Here is a 15,978-nt window from a genome sequence, read left to right on the forward strand (position 1 = left end):
ATCCTGGAGTACTGTATGTGGTGGCATCGCTCACGTATAGTACTACTGGTGACGCAGGATTCACACGTCACAGCTCCAGAAGCGCGTCATATGGCGCACATCTGGGCTGCGGTGCCCCACATGACCAGAAACAGTGTGAAATAGCAGAAGTAGGAAGAAAGGCAAAGCACTATAACCATTACTACACAGTACAATAGCCCCCATACTCCCCCAAATGTACAACAACATAATGGCCCCTTTAACTTCCCTTTGCCCAAAAGTTTCCCCCCACATTACTACTCACCATGTTTCCCCTATTATAAGACCCTATCTTATATTAATTTTTCCCCCTATGACGGGGGCTGTCTTATTTTTAGGAGGTGTCTTATAATAGGGGAAACATGCAGCAGTGGGCTTCCCACAGAAGAGGCCCACCGCTGCTGCTACAGATGTTCAGGACGCTGTATACACTGTCACAGGCTGATCACCGCCATCCCTGAATACAGCACTGGAGGCTGTGCTCGGCAAGGTGGCATGTTTTCAAGTTGCCAAGCTAATAGTGTTCACTGGCAGACCATTCGTGGAGGGAGAATTTGTTAAAGAGTGCCTTCTTTCTGTTGCCAAAGAGATGTATCCAGAAAAGGCAGACTTATTTAGTACAGTTAGTCTTTCAGGATCTACAATTACACGAAGGATTGGAGAAATGGGAGACAATTTGCATCAGCATTTGCAAAACTCCGCAAGAAAACTTTCCTATTTTTCCTTGGCACTCGAGAGCAATGATGTTCGTGATTCTCCACAACTTCTCTAATTTTTATTCGTGGGACGAATGATAATTTTGAAGTCACAGAAGAGCTTGCTGCACTGCAAAGCATCAAAGGAATAACTACAGGAGAGGATCTCTATGAAAAGGTTTCCCAAACTGAAGAATTTGGAGCTGGACTGGGCTAAACTATCCAGTGTGACAACTGATGGTGCTCCTAGCATGATGGGGTCTAAGAAAGGAGTAATTGCTCGCATTAACCAAGAGATGGACAAATGTAACCATTCTCATCCAATAGCCATACACTGCCTCATCCACCAACAAGCGCTATGTAGTAAACCACTAAAGTGGGAGTCTGTTATGAAAATTGTGGTATCTTGTGTTAACTTCATTAGAGCTAATTCGCTAAACCACAGACAATTTCAGGAATTTCTGTCTGAGCTAAATGTTGCCTATGAAGATGTTCTGTACCACACAGAAGTCTGTTGGCTCAGTTGAGGGAGAGTTTTGAGACATTTCTGACTGACTTTACAGATTACAGCTTTTATGCTTTCAAAAAACAAAGAAGTACTAGAGCTCAATGATGCAGAATGGAAGTGGCACCTCGCCTTTCTGACAGATGTAATAGCTACTCAGCAGTTTCAATGTGCAACTTCAAGGAAAAGGGAAGCTCATCTGTTATATGCAATCACATGTGAAAGCATTTGAAGTAAAATTAGGCCTTCTTATCAAACAAGTGAAGGAGGAAAATTTCTGCCATCTCCCCTTAACTCAAAATCTGTTCATGGAAAAACCCTTGATTGCATTCCCCAAAGAAACGTATGGATTCACTGGAAAAGTTGCAAGAAGAGTTCCAATTCAGATTTAAAGAGCTTCATCTCCATGAACAGGGCATACAGCTTTTCCGTAACCCATTTTCTATAGACATTGAAAATGTGAGGCCCTGGCCAGTTGGCTCAGTGGTAGAGCGTTGGCCTGGCATGCAAGAGTCCTGGGTTCGATTCCCAGCCAGGGCACACAGGAGAAGCACCCATCTGCTTCTCCACCCCTCCCCCTCTCCTTCCTCTCTGTCTCTTTCTTCCCCTCCTGCAGCCAAGGCTCCATTGGAGCAAAGTTGGCCCGGGTGCTGAGGATGGCTCCATGGCCTCTGCCTCAGGCGCTAGAATGGCCCTGGTTGCAACAGAGCAATGCCCCAGATGGGCAGAGCATCGCCCCCTGGTGGGCATGCCGGGTGGATCCCGGTCGGGCGCATGTGGGAGTCTGTCTGACTGCCTCCGTTTCCAACTTCAGAAAAATACAAAAAAAAAAAAAAAAAAGGGAAAGAAAATGTGGATACAATTTACCAAAGGGAACTGGCTGTACTGCAGAATTGTGACTCTGAAAGATGCATTCAAGTCAAGCAGCTTGCCTAATTTCTATGCATCTCTCCCCTCTGAGACATCCTAATCTCAGGAACCATGCACTCAAAATGGCAACCATCTTTGGCAGCACTTATGCCTGTGAACAAACTTTTTCCAGAATGAAACATCTGAAATCTCCAACCAGATCTACACTAACTGATGCACACTTGCATCACTTGTTACGGCTAGCAGTAACAACCATCTCATTAGCCAAAAGCAGGCCCATAGTTCCCATTGAAATACTGGTCAGTTTGTTGATTTAAATTTATTTGTTCTTTATTTTAAATATTGTATTTGTTTCCGTTTTATTTTTCTTACTTTAAAATAAGATATGTGCAGTGTGCATAGGGATTTGTTCATAGTTTTTTTTATAGTCTGGCCCTCCAACGGTCTGAGGGACAGTGAACTGGCCCCCTGTGTAAAAAGTTTGGGGACCCCTGTTCTAGAGTGTCTTTTAAATTATGAAAAATTCTACTACTAATACTTCTTTTTAAAAAATATTTTCCTATTGATTGATTTTAGAGAGACAGAGGAGGGGGGGAAGAGACAGAGAAGCATCCATTTGTTGTTTCACTTTGATTGTGCACCCCTTGATTGCTTACTGCATGTGTCTCCACCAGGGATTGAACCCACAGTCTTGGTGTTATGGAACAATGCTCTGACTGAACCAACTGGCCAGGACTAATATCTTCTTGTTACAAGATACTATATTTAGGTATACATGGTGTTGAGGAAGCAACATGGAAGATAATTAACTTGAGTTTTTTAGCCACCAGTTTGTGGGTTGCAAGAATAGTTTTTTAAATTAAATTTAATGGGGTGATTATTGATCAATAAGAGTACATAGGCTTCAGGTAAACATTTCTATAGCATTTGAACTGTTGATTGCATTGTGTGCCCATCACCCAAAGTCAAATAATTTTCTGTCACCGTGTATTTGTCTCTTTTTTTTAGAGAGACAGAAAGAGAGAGGACTAGATAGGGACAGACAGACAGGAACGAAGAGATATGAGAAGCATCAATCATCAGTTTTTTTGATTGTGACACCTTAATTGTTCATTGATTACTTTCTGATATGTGCCTTGACCGTGGGCCTTCAGCAGACTGAATAACCCCTTGCTCAAGCCAGTGACTTTGGGTCCAAGCTGGTGAGCTTTGCTCAAACCAGATGAGTCCGCGCTCAAGCTGGTGACCTCGGGGTCTTGAACCTGGGTCCTGCGCATCCCAGTCCAACACTCTTATCTACTGCGCCACCGCCTGGTCAGGCTATTTGTCTGTCTTTATCCCCTCCCCGCTCTGCTTCATAATCACTTTTGTCTCTCTCCAAGAGTATAAATTTGTATAGTTCTGAACTTTTACTGATTTACTTATTTCACTTAATATAATGTTCTTAAGGTTCATCCATGTTGTCGTAAGTGACAATATATCATCGTTTATTATGGCTAAGTAGTATTCCATTGTGTGTGTGTGTGTGTGTGTGTGTGTGTATCATATGTCCTTTATTTAGTCTCTCTCGAAGGACACTTGTTGTTTCCATGTCTTGGCCACTGTGAATAATGCCGTGATGAACGTGGGGGTGCCTGTGTCTTTGTGTACCAATGTTTTCAAATTTTAGGGGTCAATAACCAGTAAAGAGATTGCTGGGTCATATGGTAATTCTTAATTTTTTGAAGAACCACCATACTGTCTTTCACAATGGCTGTATCAGTTTACATTCCTACCAGCAGTGCATGAGGGACGAATAGTTCTTTAATCTGACAGTTATAAAGCAAAAAAAGGTCTGTGAAATAAGAATTATATTTTTCTGTTTTCAGCTGATGGCCATGAAAGGACCTATTAGTTTCAGAAAAATGCATGTAGTTGGTACAATAATTTTTTATAAAAACAACTCAGTATTTGGAAAAAAATAATAATAAAAAAAAACAACTCAGTATTTGGGAAACACTTGCATTCATCTAGTGATTTTCTGTTTGATTTTGTTTTACAGTGAAGCCTGCCTCCAGTTTTCACAAATCTGTATCCTTTCAATGAAGAATCAGTTTTATATATACTGTTTTGTTTGAGAATTTACCTTTGTTTTTTGGTTAATTCATGACATTTAGAAATTATTTTTATTTATAAAGTCATTCATTCTTTATGGGAACTTGATATTACTAAGTGTACTTTGAGACAGTTCATTGTAGGGAATGGAATTATAGGGAGTATTTTGTGTGTGTATGAGCATCTAGAAAGTAGTATGGAGCAGTTTGGTTGGCATGTGAGAAGTAGCTAACAAGAGGCAATATAGATGTAGAGGTTATGATGGGAATGTAGTAGATGTTCACTCAGCTATGCAATGCAAGTACATCATAAGTCAATTCCTAAATCACATGCAGTAATTGAAATTATTTTCTAAAAAATTCACAAAGATGATATGTTTTGCTTTATTAAAATTATTTCCTTGTTTCCCGTAAATTATTAGACTTAATTAAACTGTATAGATCCTGTAGTATGTGTTCCATCCAGTTTCTTTATTGGAGACAGTGGAATTCCCTTGGAAGTAATAGCAGGAAGTGTTTCTGCAGATGAACTCGTTACCAGAATTCACAAAGTCCAGCAGGTGAGAAAGAACAGAATTATTCGTTGTATAAACATGTGAAATTGATTAGCTAGGAACTTGACATTGGAATATTTTTGGAACTGCTTTAAATATTCAGGAACCTGCTGTGCCATTAATTTTGAAATGTAGTAAGTACTCTTTTCTTGGACTGGTTTTGAAAGTAGCATTATGAAGTTAGAGGTGCCTGTACTTAATACATCAGTGACTTCTTACTTTCCCTTCTCCTTTTTCTTTCACCCAATCACATAATGCATATTACTTTGTTGCAAGAGAGTTGCTCTCACATTAAGGTATCTAACAGTATATTGTTTGTCATGTGTTAAGAACCTTATTCAGCCTGACCAGGCGGTGGCGCAGTGGATAGATCGTCGGACTGGGATGCAGAGGACCCAGGTTCGAGACCCCAAGGTCGCCAGCTTGAGCGCGGGCTCATCTGGTTTGAGCAAAAAGCTCACCAGCTTGGACCCAAGGTCACTGGCTTGAGCAAGGGGTTACTCGGTCTGCTGAAGGCCCGTGGTCAAGGCACATATTAGAGCAATCAATGAACAACTAAGGTGTTGCAACGGCAATGAAAAACTGATGATTGATGCTTCTCATCTCTCTCTGTTCCTGTCTGTCTGTCCCTATCTATCCCTCTCTCTGACTCTCGCTCTGTCCCTGTAAAAAAAAAAAAAAAAAAAGAACCTTATTCAGTTTCTCATTTACATCCACTTTGGACAAATAACTATTAATATAGCATGTAAGTTTTTCCCTTCAATTATAATTTGAAGGAAAAGCAATATTATCCTTTTAAAATCTTTTTTTTTTTTAAGAATTTGACTTTATCTTAGAGCTATACTTTTAAAATCTTTTAATTTTCTTGGCCCTGGCCGGTGGGCTCAGCAGTAGAGCGTTGGCCCCGCCTGTGGAAGTCCTGGGTTCAATTCCTGGTCAGGGCATTCAGGAGAAGCACCCATCTGCTTCTTCACTTTTCCCCCTCTCCTTCCTCTCTGTCTCTCTCTTACCCTCTCACAGCCAAGGCTCCATTGGAGCAAAGTTGGCCTGGGCGCTGAGGTTGGCTCCATGGCCTCTGCCTCAGGTGCTCAGATGGCTTTGGTTGCAGCAGAGCAACACCCCAGATGGGCAGAGCATCACCCCCTGGTGGGCGTGCCGGGTGGATCCCGGTCGGGCGCATGCGGGAGTCTGTCTGACTGACTGCCTCCCTGCTTCTAACTTTGAAAAAATACAAAAAAATAAAATAAAAATAAAATCTTTTAATTCTCTTGACAGTTTATAGTAGAATTCCATAACATGATTATGTCATGTTTAAGATTATATATTTAGATTTATCTACTTAGAAAGTATTTATTTTGACTTACTCATATTTTAGTCTGATTTGCCATGATAAATTTAGATTCTTACCTGTTAATTAAATTTCAGTGTGTTCTCTTCCTAGATGCACTCATTAAAAGGTGAACCATCAGTGGCAAATGGCAGCCAGTCAGAAAGTTCAGTCTCTACTCCATCCACCTCATTTGAACCTAACAACACTTCTGAAAACTCTCAGTCTGGAAATGTAGAACTTTGTGAGACACCACCTACTTCTGATACAAAGTCAGATTCTGCAACAGGTAATTTTCAGTGCATTCTTTTGAGTACAGTAGAAATACTCCTTCACTTCATTTTAAAGGCCCTAGATTGGACCTGGATGGTTGGCTCAGTGGTAGAGTGTCAGCTAGGTATGTGGATGTCCCAGGTTTGATTTCCAGTGAGGGAACACAGGAGAAACGACCATCTGCTTCTCCACCCCTCCTCCTCTCAGTCCTTCTCCCTCTCTCTCTATCTCTCTATCCCCCCTTCCCCTGCAGCCATGGCTCAGTGGTTTGAGTGAATTGGCCCCAAGTGCTGAGGATGGCTTGTGGCCTGTACTTAAGGCACTAAAAATAGATCAGTTGCCAGGCAACAGAGCTACTGCCCAGATGGCCAGAGCATGGCTATTAGGAGGCTTGCTTGGTGGATTCTGGTCAAGGCAGAGGCGGGCTAACTAACTAAGTAAAGGGTTGTCTTAAATACATTTGTCATTTAGTGACAGAATAGGATAAATTTAGTGAATATGCCCTTCAAACCCAAATAGGAAACAGTCTAGAAGAGCTAGATTTGTAATTTCTGCTACTGTGCTATGATTCAGGAACTGTCATTATGACTCAGTAGTTTTATAAATTTCTTCCCAGCCAGGAGATTTTCAAAGGTCCAAATGAACTAATGTATTTGGGGTTGTTTATAACCAATAAAATAATAGACAAATTTAAGGGAATATTTGCATTTTAAAAATTAGAACTAAAGGATAACTATAAAATAGATCTTACAGAAATAAGAGGTGTGACTGAAGAGGCATTGATAGAAAGGACAAAAGAAATTTTATACTTTATTAGGGGTCATTGTCAGAGGTTTTTTTTTGTTTGTTTGTTTTTTCCTGAAGCTGGAAACGGGGAGAGACAGTCAGACAGACTCCCGCATGCGCCCGACCGGGATCCACCCGCACGCCCACCAGGGGCGACGCTCTGCCCACCAGGGGGCGATGCTCTGCCCCTCCAGGGCGTCGCTCTGCCGCGACCAGAGCCACTCTAGCGCCTGGGGCAGAGGCCAAGGAGCCATCCCCAGCGCCCGGGCCATCTTTGCTCCAATGGAGCCTTGGCTGCAGGAGGGGAAGAGAGAGACAGAGAGGAAGGAGGGGGGGGTAGAGAAGCAGATGGGTGCTTCTCCTATGTGCCCTGGCCGGGAATCGAACTCGGGTCCCCCGCACGCCAGGCCGACGCTCTACCGCTGAGCCAACCGGCCAGGGCGTTGTCAGAGTTATTTGGTGTAATATAGCTTTGTATCAGTCAATGTACAGTTAGATAAACAAAGAAGTTAGAACATTAGTATTTTAAAAGATTATCCCACTCCATCCTGGTAATCATCAAGCTTTTATTTAAATACACTTAATGATAGGACACTCATTACCTTGCCTAGGAAGCCTGTTCTGTTGTTGAGTCCTAAGTGTTTTTTCTTGGATTTTTATGTATTGATTTTAGAGGAGAGAGAGAGAGAGAGAGAAAGGCTGGGGTGGAGTGGGAAGCATCACCTTGTTGCTTGTCATATGTGCCTTAACCCAGCAAGCCTGGGGTTTCAAACCAGCGACATCAGCATAACAGTTTGGTGCTTTATCTACTGCACCACTACAGGTCAGGCAAAGTGGTAGTTTTTAGAAAAAATTTCCCCGTGTTTAGCTGAAACTTGATGCCCTTTAACTTTAGTGCTGTTTATGGAGTTAAACATAACAGGTTTGAATATTTGAAGATTGGCTATCAGGTCCCTTTTTAGTAGTTTCATTTTAAGGTTTTACATGCATAGGTTACTCAAGTTGTGGATGCAGATAGGACTGGGAGACTGTTATGAGTGTGGTCCACTTAGGTGTACAGCAGAATACTTATGTTTTATATTGACCTGGATATTTATTATTTCTAAAATTTTTCATTCCCTTTTGAATACAAATGCTCCTTGACTTAAAATGGGGTTATGTCCAAATAAACCCATTAAGTTGAAAATAAAGGTTAAAAATGCATTTAATATGGGGTGAATACACAATACAGTGTATAGAGATGTGTTGTAGACTTGGACACCTGAAACCTGTATAATTATGTTAACCAGTGACACCCCAATAAATTCAATTAAAAATAATTTTTTTAATACTTAAAATTTTTTTTAAAAATTATTTTATTTATTGATTTTAGAGGGGAGAGAGGAAGGAGGGAGGAGGAGTGGGAAGCATCAAGTCATAGTAGTTGCTTCCCGTATGTGTCTTGACCAGGCAAACCTGGGGTTTCAAACCGGTGACCTTAACATTCGAGGTTGACATTTTATCCACTGTGCCACCACAGGTCAGGCTAAAAATACTTTTAATACATGTAACCTACCAAACAGCATAGCCTAGCTTAGTCTAGCCTACCTGAAGTGTGCTTAGAATACAATATCAAAAAAACAGACAACACAGTACACTGTAGTTAGTGGTTACTGTATTTGACACTGTAGATATTGGACAACCTTGCTCGAGTGCAGCCTACCCATATCCAGGCATGCTTACTCTATTTTTATTATATCGCCTCCTCCCAGATTAATATTTCTTCATGTTATATTTCTAACTTTGCCTTGGTGGACCTCAACTGGGTAACTGCCTTATTGCCTATTTTATATACTATTGTGTCCAGATCCAAACTTCAGAATTAGTAATAGCTCTATTCTTATCACCTGTTCCATTCTTAGGGAAAATATGTAATGTTTAAGCAACAAAATTACCAAGTGTTGTAACCCATAGGATTTATCCTTTTAAAAACTGACATTAAACGAGGTATTTTTTTTTATTTCTTTATATTTAATAAATAAGAAGGAGAAAGATCAGGCCATGCCACTGCGCCTCAGGAGCCTAATGGATGTTCAAATCAGAGACCGGCAGAGGACCTCACTATCCGAGTGGAAAGGTTTGCTCTTATTTTTGCAATAGTATTTTGTTAAAATGACAGTGGTTTTTCAGTTATTTCATGAATTTGAGTAAAAGCTAAAATTATACAAATGAAGTTTCAGAATTCTGGGTTGATATATTTTTTTTTATTACTTGACCTGCTTATTTGTATCCATAAAGATTAATTCTGGAAGTAAAGTTCTTCTGTATCTCTGAAGTCATCAGTCAGCTTTATTAGATCTGATCATTCCAAGACTCTTTTTCACTGACATTTTGTTGTATGTGTGTTTTCATCTGTCACTTCTGCTTTTTATTTAATTTTAAAAGTACATTTATTAAAGCTGGGGACAGTGAAACAAGGAAGGGTTTAGGATAGAAGCAGCAACAGGAGAGCCTAGGCAAGGATACTTTGCCTCACTGAAAAGTGGGAGGAAACTGTGCTGGAGACAGTTTCATAGGGTTGGCCCAGGATGAGCCTCTGCTGCCCACTACTCCCCTGGCTGCACGTCTCATGGGGACCCTCAGAGTTTAGAAGATGCACGCCTGTGAGGGAAGAAGAGGGGAAGGGATAGGCGTGAGTGTGCTCCTGGTGGGGAGAGCACTCTGTCACTTCTGCTTTTATCTCTCCATGCCATAGGATAATAAGTTTCAGGTGGGAAGAATTTCAGCTAATTTTATAATTGTATACTGAGCCTGGGTTCTGCATAATTGTGTCTATTAAATGTCACTTGTTATTAGTTGGTCTGATAATCAGATAACACATTTCTGACTTATAGTTTCTAGTTTAGTACTTCAATGATTTAGGAATAAGTAAATCATAGTCTTTTTTATACTATGATACTATGATTTTTTTTTAATTCATTTAAAGGAGGAGAGGCAGAGACAGACTCCCACATGTGCTCCAACTGGGATCCACCTGGCAAGCCCACGAGGCAGTGATTGCTCTGCCCATCTGGGGTGTTGCTTGGTTGCAACCAAGCTCTTCTTAGCACCTGAGGTGGAGGCCATGGAGCTATCCTCAGTGTCCAGGGCCAACTTGCTCCAATCGAGCCATGGCTGCAGGAGGGAATAAGAGAAAGAGAGAGAGAGAGAAACGAGAGGAGGAGGTGTGGAGAAGCTGATGGGCGCTTCTCCTGTGTGCCCTGACCAGGACTTGAACCCTGGACATCCATGTGTCTGGCCGACACTACCACTGAGCCAACCTGGCCAGGGCCTATGATTCTTAAAAGTTGTATGAGTTAATGGTAAATTGATAAGCAGAAATTTTATTTTAATCCAGAGTTAAAATCATTTAATATTATATATATATATGAATATTAAGAAAAATTACTTAGGGAGACTTGATATTTTCTTGTTCACATAGATACTATAAAGAAGGTTCAAAATGATTGCTGACATTAGGTATTTGGGTTCACTCACAACTATAAAAATCAACTTCATTTCAGCAAAACTTGGATTCTGATTATTCTTTGTAGGAGTTGGTCATAGCCAGGATCTTGATGTGAAAAGCAGGACAGATCCTCTCACAGTGGTGAAAAATGGTGTAAGGCTGGAACCAAAGTTCCCAGGGACTCATCCTCTTTTCTTTTCTTCTGTTTTGCTAACACCAAAACCACCACTGGACACCGTTATCTGCAGCATTCTTCAGTGTCCCAGGTTGATGCTTTATCCACTGCACCACCACCTGGTCAGGCTATCCATTCTACTGTTGATGGATATTTATGTTGTTTTCAGTTTGGAGCTATTATGAATAGGGCAGAACATTCTTGTATGTGTCTTGGTGAACATATCTTCTGGGTGTATTTGTAAAGATGAGAATTTCTGGGTCATAGATACTGGACAGTTTTCCAAAGTGGTTAAACCAGTTTATAACTGCCCTCAGCAGTAAGCTGTCTCATGAATCCTTTTTTCTCTGTGTTACAGTTCATTTCTCTTATTCATTTTGGTGCACAGATTGCCCCAAATTTGGTTAGTAGAATTTCCTTCATACTGGATCCTCTGTCCGTGGACCTACCTCTCTTGATTTCTGACATAAGTTGTTCTGGCTGAGATCTAGCAAATACATGTACCTGTGTAACCCAGATCCCTCTTACAGAAAGTTCCATTATTTTTGAAAATGGAAATGTAATTATATACAGTCAAATTTAAAGTGTACATATCAGTGAGTTTTAATATATTCACTAGATTGTGCAACTGTTATCACTGTCTACTTTCAGAAGTCTTAGTTTTTAATAGATTCATTTCTTATAGTTGTAAATCAATTATGGTATTAGTTTTTATAAATGCTAGCCTTCAGTTTTTTGCTATTATTTTTAACAATATTATACCGTATTGTTCACTAATATGTAATGGGTAAGACATTTGTAAGTCATTGATTTATATATGTATATATTTTTGAAGAAGTATATTTATATTTTTCTTTTTTTTTTAATTAATTTATTGTGTTTACATAGAGTCTAATGTCACCCGTGTTCCCCAGTACATCTCCCCTGTCCCCATCCAGGATTTGCTTTTCTGCTCTCGTCCCATCCTATCACCTTATCATCACCATTCCTCTGTCTGGTTTCCTTCTGGATCCTTTGATCCCTCCTCTGTCTCTATTCCGCTCCTCAGTTCATATTGTTCGTCGGATTCCTCATATGAGTGAGGTCATATGATATTTTTCTTTCTCTGCCTGGCTTATTTCACTTAACATAATAGTTTCCAGTTCCATCCATATTGTCACAAAAAATAATATTTCCTTCTTTTCACGGCCCCATAGTATTCCATTGTGTATATGTCCAACTACTTTTTAATCCACTCGTCCACTGAAGGATACTTGGGCTGTTTCCAGATCTTGGCTATTATAAACAATGCTGCAATAAACATGGGAGTGCATTTCTCCTTTTCAAACTGTGCTATGGTATTCTTGGTATATTCCTAAAAGTGGGATAGCTGGGTCAAAAGACCGTTCGATTTTTAATTTTTTTGAGGAATCTCCATACTGTTTTCCACAGTGGCTGCACCAGTCTGCATTCCCACCAGCAGTGCAGGAGGGTTCCCTTTTCTCCACATCCTCGCCAGCACATACTTTGTGTTGTTCTGTTGATGAGCGCCATTCTTACTGGTGTGAGGTGATATCTCACTGTGATTTTAATTTGTATTTCTCTAATGATTAGTGATGTTGAGCATTTTTTTCTATGCCTATTGGCCATCTGTATGTCCTCTTTGGAGAAGTGTCTATTCATCTCTTTTGCTCATTTTTTTATTGGACTTTTTATCTTTCTGGTGTTGAGTTTTACAACTTCTTTATAAATTTTGGTTATTAACCCTTTATCAGATGTATTGTCGAATATGTTCTCCCATTGTGTGGTTTGCCTTTTTATTTTGTTCATATTGTCTTTAGCTGTGCAAAAGTTTTTTAGTTTGATATAGTCCCATTTGTTTATCCTATCTTTTATTTCCCTTGAGAGTGGAGATAAATCAGCAAATATATTGCTCCGAGAGATGTCGGAGAGCTTATTGCCTATCTTTTCCTCTAGGATGCTTATGATTTCATGACTTACATTTAAGTCTTTAATCCATTTTGAGTTTATTTTTGTGAATGGTGTGAGTGGGTACTCTAGTTTCATTATTTTGCAGGTAGCTGTCCAATTTTCCCAAGACCATTTGTTAAAGAGACTGTCTTTACTCCATTTATGCTATCACCACCCTTGTCAAATATCAATTGTCCATAAAGGTGCGGGTTTATTTCTGGGTTCTCTGTTCTGTTCCATTGATCTATATGCCTGTTCTTATGCCAGTACCAGGCTGTTTTGAGTACGATGGCCTTGTATTATAACTTAGTATCAGGAAATGTGATACCATCCACTTTATTCTTCTTTTTCAAGATTGCTGAGGCTATTCATGTTTTTTTTTTTTTTTGGTTACATATGAATTTTTGGAATATTTGTTCTATATCTTTGAAGTATGTCATTGGTATTTTAGTAAGAATTGCATTGAATTTATAAAATGCTTTGGGTAATATGGACATTTTAATGATGTTTATTCTTCCTAGCCATGAACACAATATATGCTTCCACTTGTTTGTGTCTTCCTTGATTTCTTTTATCAATGTTTTATAATTTTCCAAGTACAAATTTTTAACCTCCTTGATTAAGTTTACTTCTAGGTATTTTTTTTTTGTTGCAATAGTGAAGGGGATTGTTTTCTTAATTTATCTATCAGACAGATCATTGTTGGTGTATAAAAATGCCTCTGATTTCTGAGTATTTTTTTAAAATCCTACCACCTTGCTGAATTCATTTATTAGGTCCAGTAGTTTTTTGACTGAGACTTTAGAGTTTTCTAGGTACAGTATCATAGTTTTACTTCTTCTTTTCCAGTTTGGATGCCTTTTATTTCTTGTCTGATTGCTGTGGCTAGGACTTCCAGGACTATGTTGAATAAGAGTGGTGAAAGGATGCACCCCTGCCTTGTTCCTGATCTTAGGGGATTGCTTTTAACTTTTGTCCATTGAGTATGATGTTGGCTGTGGGCCTATCATAGATGGCCTTTATCATGTTGAGGTATGTTCCGTGTATTCCCACTTTGCTGAGAGTTTTGATCATAAATGGGTGCTGGATTTTATCGAATGGTTTTTCTGCATCTGTTGATATTATCATGTGGTTTTTGTCCTTCCTTTTGTTTATATGATGAATCACATTGATTGATTTGTGAATATTGTACCAGCTTTACCTACCCAGAATAAATCCCACTTGATTATGGAGTATGATTTTTTTTTATGTATTGCTGGATCCAGTTTGCTAATATTTTGTTGAGAATTTTAGCCATCTAAATTCATCAGGGATATTGGCCTATAATTTTCTTTCTTTGTGTTGTCTTTGCCTGGTTTTAGAATCAGAATTATGCTCACCTCATAAAAGGAGCTTGAAAGTTTTCCCTCCTCTTGAATTTTTTGAAATAGCTTGAGAAGGATAGCAGTTTTTCTTTGAATGTTTGGTAGAATTCGCCCATGAAGTGATCTGGCCCCGAGGTTTTGTTTGTTGGGAGTTTGATAACTGTTTCTATCTCATTTGTTTTAATTGAACAAATTTGTTGTATTTAGGTTTTCTGATTCTTCCAGAATGATTTTTGGAAGATTACATTTTTCAAGGAATTTGTCCATTTCACCTAGGTTGTCTTAAGTTTTGGCATACAGTTCTTCGTAGTATTTTCTTACAATCCTTTGTATTTCTGCTGTGTCTGTTGTTACTTCTACATTCTCATTTTTAATTTTATTTATTTGAGTCCTTTCTCTTTTTTCTTGGTGAGTCTGGCTAAGGGTTCATCGATCTTTTTTACTTTTTCAAAGAACCAGCTCTTGGTTTCATTGGTCCTCTATATTTTATTTTAGTCTCTATATCATTTATTCTCTGATCTTTATTATTTCTTTCCTTATACTTCCTCTAGGCTTTACTTGCTTTTCTTTTTCTAGTTCTTTTAGTTGCAGGATTAAGTTGGGTTTTTTTTGAACTTTTTCTAGCTTCTTAAGGTATGCCTGTAATGCTATGAACTTCCCTTTCAGGATTGCATTTGCTGTGGACCACAGATTTTGAATTGTTATATGCTCATTTTCATTCATTTCAAGGAAATTTTTTATTTCTTCCTTGATCTCATTTTTGACCCAGTCGTTGTTTAATATCATGCTGTTTAGTTTCCAAGTTTTTGAATATTTTTCAGTTTTCCTATTGTAGTTGATTTTCGTTTAATGCCATTGTGGTCTCAGAAGATGCTTGATATGGTTTCAGTCTTCTTAAATTTGTTGAGACTGGTTTTATGCCCTAATATGTGGTCTATCCTGGAGAATGTACCATGAGCACTTGAAAAGAATGTATATTCTGCTGCTTTAGGATGGAAGGTTCTGAAGATATCTGTTAAATCCAGTTGATCTAGTGTATTCCTTAATTTTGTTGTTTCTTTGTTAATTTTCTTTCTTGAGGATCTGTCCATTGATTTTAGTGGGGTATTGAAATCCCTTACTATTATAGTATTGTTGTTGAGCTCTGCCTTTATGTCCATCAAAATGTTTTATATATTTAGGTGCTTCTATTTTAAGTGCATATATATTTATAATGGTTATCTCTTCCTGTTGTATTGCTCCTTTTATCATTATGTAGTAACCTTCTTTATCCCTTACTATATAGTCTTTGTTTTAAAGTCTATTTTGTCAGATATAAGTATTGCTGCCCCAGCTTTTTTTTCATTCCATTTGCATGAAATATTTTTTCCCATCCTTTTATTAATACTTTCAGTCTGTGTGCATCTTTTGTTTTGAGGTGCGTCTCCTATAGACAGCATATGTATGGGTCCTGTTTTCTTATCCATTCAGTTACCCTATGTCTTTTTATTGGAGCATTTAATCCATTTACATTTAAGGTCATTATTGATATGTAGTTAATTGCCATTTTATTCTTTTTGTTTGTTTTTGTTTGTTTTGTTTTTGTTTTTTGGTTTTCATTTTTCCAAAGCTGGAAACGGGAAGGCAGTCAGACAGACTCCCGCATGTGCCCGACCGGGATCCACCCGGCATGCCCACCAGGGGGCGATGTTCTGCTCCTCTGGGGCGTCGCTCTGTTGCATCCAGAGCCACTCTGGCGCCTGAAGCAGAGGCCACAGAGCCATCCCCAGCGCCCGGGCCATCCTTGCTCCAATGGAGCCTCAGCTGCAGGAGGGGAAGAGAGAGACAGAGAGGAAGGAGAGGGGGAGGGGTGGAGAAGCAGATGGGCGCTCCTCCTATGTG

The 15,978-nt window shown here is 39.3% G+C and overlaps 1 protein-coding gene across 2 annotated transcripts in view; it reads left to right on the forward strand.

Annotated features, from left to right (window-relative positions):
- The window catches only part of UBXN4 (UBX domain protein 4), a 43,244-nt gene that overhangs the window by 11,705 nt on the left and 15,561 nt on the right, over positions 1 to 15,978 (forward strand). The window contains exons 3-6 of one of the 2 annotated variants that reach the window (XM_066345533.1): positions 4,130 to 4,158; positions 4,623 to 4,741; positions 6,177 to 6,351; positions 9,147 to 9,237. In XM_066345533.1, the coding sequence (XP_066201630.1) occupies positions 4,130 to 4,158; positions 4,623 to 4,741; positions 6,177 to 6,351; positions 9,147 to 9,237 (414 nt within the window). Of the gene's footprint in view, positions 1 to 4,129; positions 4,159 to 4,622; positions 4,742 to 6,176; positions 6,352 to 9,143; positions 9,238 to 15,978 lie in introns of both variants that reach the window. The other variant, XM_066345532.1, reaches the window with a different exon arrangement.

The sequence above is a fragment of the Saccopteryx leptura genome, chromosome 7, assembly GCF_036850995.1.
Source record: "Saccopteryx leptura isolate mSacLep1 chromosome 7, mSacLep1_pri_phased_curated, whole genome shotgun sequence".
Classification (NCBI taxonomy): Eukaryota; Metazoa; Chordata; class Mammalia; order Chiroptera; family Emballonuridae; genus Saccopteryx; species Saccopteryx leptura.